This window comes from Trichosurus vulpecula, chromosome 3, assembly GCF_011100635.1.
Source record: "Trichosurus vulpecula isolate mTriVul1 chromosome 3, mTriVul1.pri, whole genome shotgun sequence".
Taxonomy (NCBI): Eukaryota; Metazoa; Chordata; class Mammalia; order Diprotodontia; family Phalangeridae; genus Trichosurus; species Trichosurus vulpecula.
Genome location: NC_050575.1, coordinates 396434371 through 396437154, shown reverse-complemented (window position 1 = coordinate 396437154; position 2784 = coordinate 396434371). Strand labels below are relative to the sequence as shown.

Genomic DNA, 2784 nt, shown 5'->3' with positions numbered 1-2784 from the left:
GGACTGTGCTAGCCCGTTCTCCCCCATAGCCACAGCCTGGGACTGTTTCTGGTCAGCACAGCTATGCCTGGCATCCTGAGACAGTGGAGGATCCTTCCCTTACTCAGCTGTCCAACCTCCATACTGTCTGTGAGGTGAAAGCTCCTCACAAGTGGCTGAGCTTCAGTGGTGGTATTTCTGCTTCAGTCAGACAGAACCTCCACCTTTAGAGGTTGAGTCTTTCCTGAGGGGCTCTCAAGCTGTTGTAAGAGGACATCTGCCTTATCCTGACTTCTTTTTATTTTTGCCACTTTACATTCACTTTGAGGTGTTGTTTTGTCTTGTTTGTGGAGAACATTTGGTGAGTCTGGAACTTTCCTGACCTACTCCACCATCTTCCCAGAATCCTCTCCATGTCCCCATTTTATCCTGTGTTTATCCTCCTATCTGTACATATTTGTTAGTATGTTATCTGCCCCATGAGACCCTGGGCTCCTTGAGAACTGGGATTTTTGTTTTTTTGCCTTTCTTTCATCTCTTGCAGTTTACATGGTGCCTGGCACATAGTAGCTACTTAAAAAATGCTAGTTGACTGACTGACTGTTATAGCTATGAATAAGAATTTAAGTGGAAAATGGTGTTAGGATTCACTTTTCTGGATGAGTTTAAGTGATGAGGTCAAAGGCACAGAGCCCCAGGACTTCTTCACATCTCATAGGAGGTGGGAAGTGATTGGGGAAGGGAGGTGGTGGTGAGGTGGAACTGTGTTTAACCATTGTTGGGATGAGCCATGACAAAGTAGGAGTTGGTAGCAGGTAGGTTAGGGTTGGTTGACTAGAAGGGAGATGTGTCAGCCCCTGGATGACCAGCAGTCTCATGCAGTTCATTTTTCTTGTCCCCAACAGGCTGCCTGCTTGCTTCCTGCACAATGTTCTGGGCAAACAAAGCAAGGCTCTTAGTCCTCCTGGTCCTGCCATCTCTAGCTTTCCTGTTTTTGCAGCAGTTTTACAGCCACAGCCAATGCCCTGGTCTGGTAGAGAAGTCAAGTCCTATGCATGTGTTGATCTTGTCCTCCTGGCGCTCTGGCTCCTCCTTTGTGGGCCAGCTCTTCAGCCAGCACCCAGATGTCTTTTACCTGATGGAGCCAGCCTGGCACGTGTGGACGACCCTCTCCTCTGGTAATGCTTGGCAGTTGCAGATGGCCGTGAGAGACCTGATTCGTTCAGTCTTTCTCTGTGACATGAGTGTCTTTGATGCCTACATGGCCCAGGGTCCAAGGAAACAGTCTAGCCTCTTCATGTGGGAGACTAGCAGGGCACTGTGTTCCCCACCTGCATGCCATCTCTTTAAGAGGGAGTCCATTGTCCCCCAGGATGACTGTAAGATCCTATGTAGCAAACAGCCCTTCAACTTGGTAGAAGAAGCCTGTAAATCCTACAGTCACGTGGTGCTTAAGGAGGTGCGCTTCTTCAACCTGAAAACCCTTCAACCACTGCTGACTGACCCCTCCCTCAACCTGCACATCATTCACCTTGTCCGAGACCCCCGGGCTGTGTTCCGCTCCCGGGAAAACACAAAACGAGAGCTAAATTATGGTAGCCATGTTATCATGGGGAAGCAATGGAATAAAATAAAGAGTGAAGACCAACCATATCACTTGATGACAGCTATCTGCCTAAGCCAACAGGAGATCTACAAGGCAGCACAGTTACTTCCAGACTCCCTACGAGAACGCTACCTGCTAATACGCTATGAGGACTTGGTGCAGGACCCACTGACCCAAACCTCCAAATTGTATGAATTTGCAGGGTTACGTTTCCTGCCTCATCTTCAAATCTGGGTGCGTAACCTCACACAGGGCAAGGGCATGGGAGGGCGTGCCTTCGACACAAACTCCAGGAATGCCCAGAGTGTCTCCCAGGCCTGGCGTCGGTCCTTACCACATGACAAGGTAGTCCAGTTACAGAAAATTTGTAAAGATTACATGAACCTGATGGGCTACCTTCCTGTATTGTCTGAGAAAGACCAGAAAAATTTATCAGTGAATCTTCTGTCTGCTGTTGAGTTCCCCTAAAACTGAATGACAGTCTGGTATTTACAGTGACTATGGTCAGCTGAATGTGTTTGGATCTAACTATGTTTCTCTATGGGTGTACGTGTGAACATACTGTTGGATGTGACTGCCTGTGGTCAAAGGTCATTGTACCTCCTGATTTTATTCCTTGTCATGCATTGCCCTCCTTGTGTGTTATTCTCCCTTATTCACTTCTGCTTCTGAGCATCCCTGGGGTTCTTCAGAATAAGTCAAGTATCCTTTTCTGAGGGAGATCCTCCCTGATGCCTCAAGCAGTTAGTACCTTCCCCTCTAAGGGTACCTTGTATTTACTTTGCAGGTATATAGTGTGTTTGTGTGTGTGTGTGTGTGTGTGTGTGTGTGTGTGTGTGTGTGTGTGTAGCTCATTTAATTTAATTTAAATTCAATTCATTCAATTTACGGCCAAAAGGGTTAAGATCCTTGCCCCGGTCATGCAGCTAGGAGGTGTCTGAGGCTGCATTTGAACTCAAGAAGATGAGTCTTCCTGACTCCAGACTTGGGGTGCTCTGTGCTCTATGGCACCCTCTAGCTCCCCAAGTAGCTTTTAGGAGGGGATATTTACAAAGGAGCAACACTAGGAATAATTGGCCAAGTCTGTGACTTCCTGTGCCCCCAGTCCATTTAGAGGGCAAGGGAAAGTGGGCTCAAGCTTAGAAAGCCTATGTGGCCAAGAGGTGATGTGGCTCCTGATTGCTGGAGGTCCTTTCCCC

General features: G+C 47.8%; 1 protein-coding gene across 1 annotated transcript; it reads left to right on the top strand.

Moving 5' to 3' along the window:
* The first annotated feature begins 892 nt into the window (after window positions 1-892).
* LOC118844639 (carbohydrate sulfotransferase 4-like) lies at window positions 893-2053 on the top strand. Its single transcript, XM_036752577.1, has one exon. The coding sequence runs from the start codon at window positions 908-910 to the stop codon at window positions 2051-2053; it is 1146 nt and encodes a 381-aa protein (XP_036608472.1). The 5' UTR covers window positions 893-907.
* The last annotated feature ends 731 nt before the right edge of the window (window positions 2054-2784 follow it).

Bases quoted from the DNA above. Each gene is read 5' to 3' on its own strand.
- LOC118844639 (XM_036752577.1), top strand. From the start codon at position 908: ATGTTCTGGGCAAACAAAGCAAGGCTCTTAGTCCTCCTGGTCCTGCCA.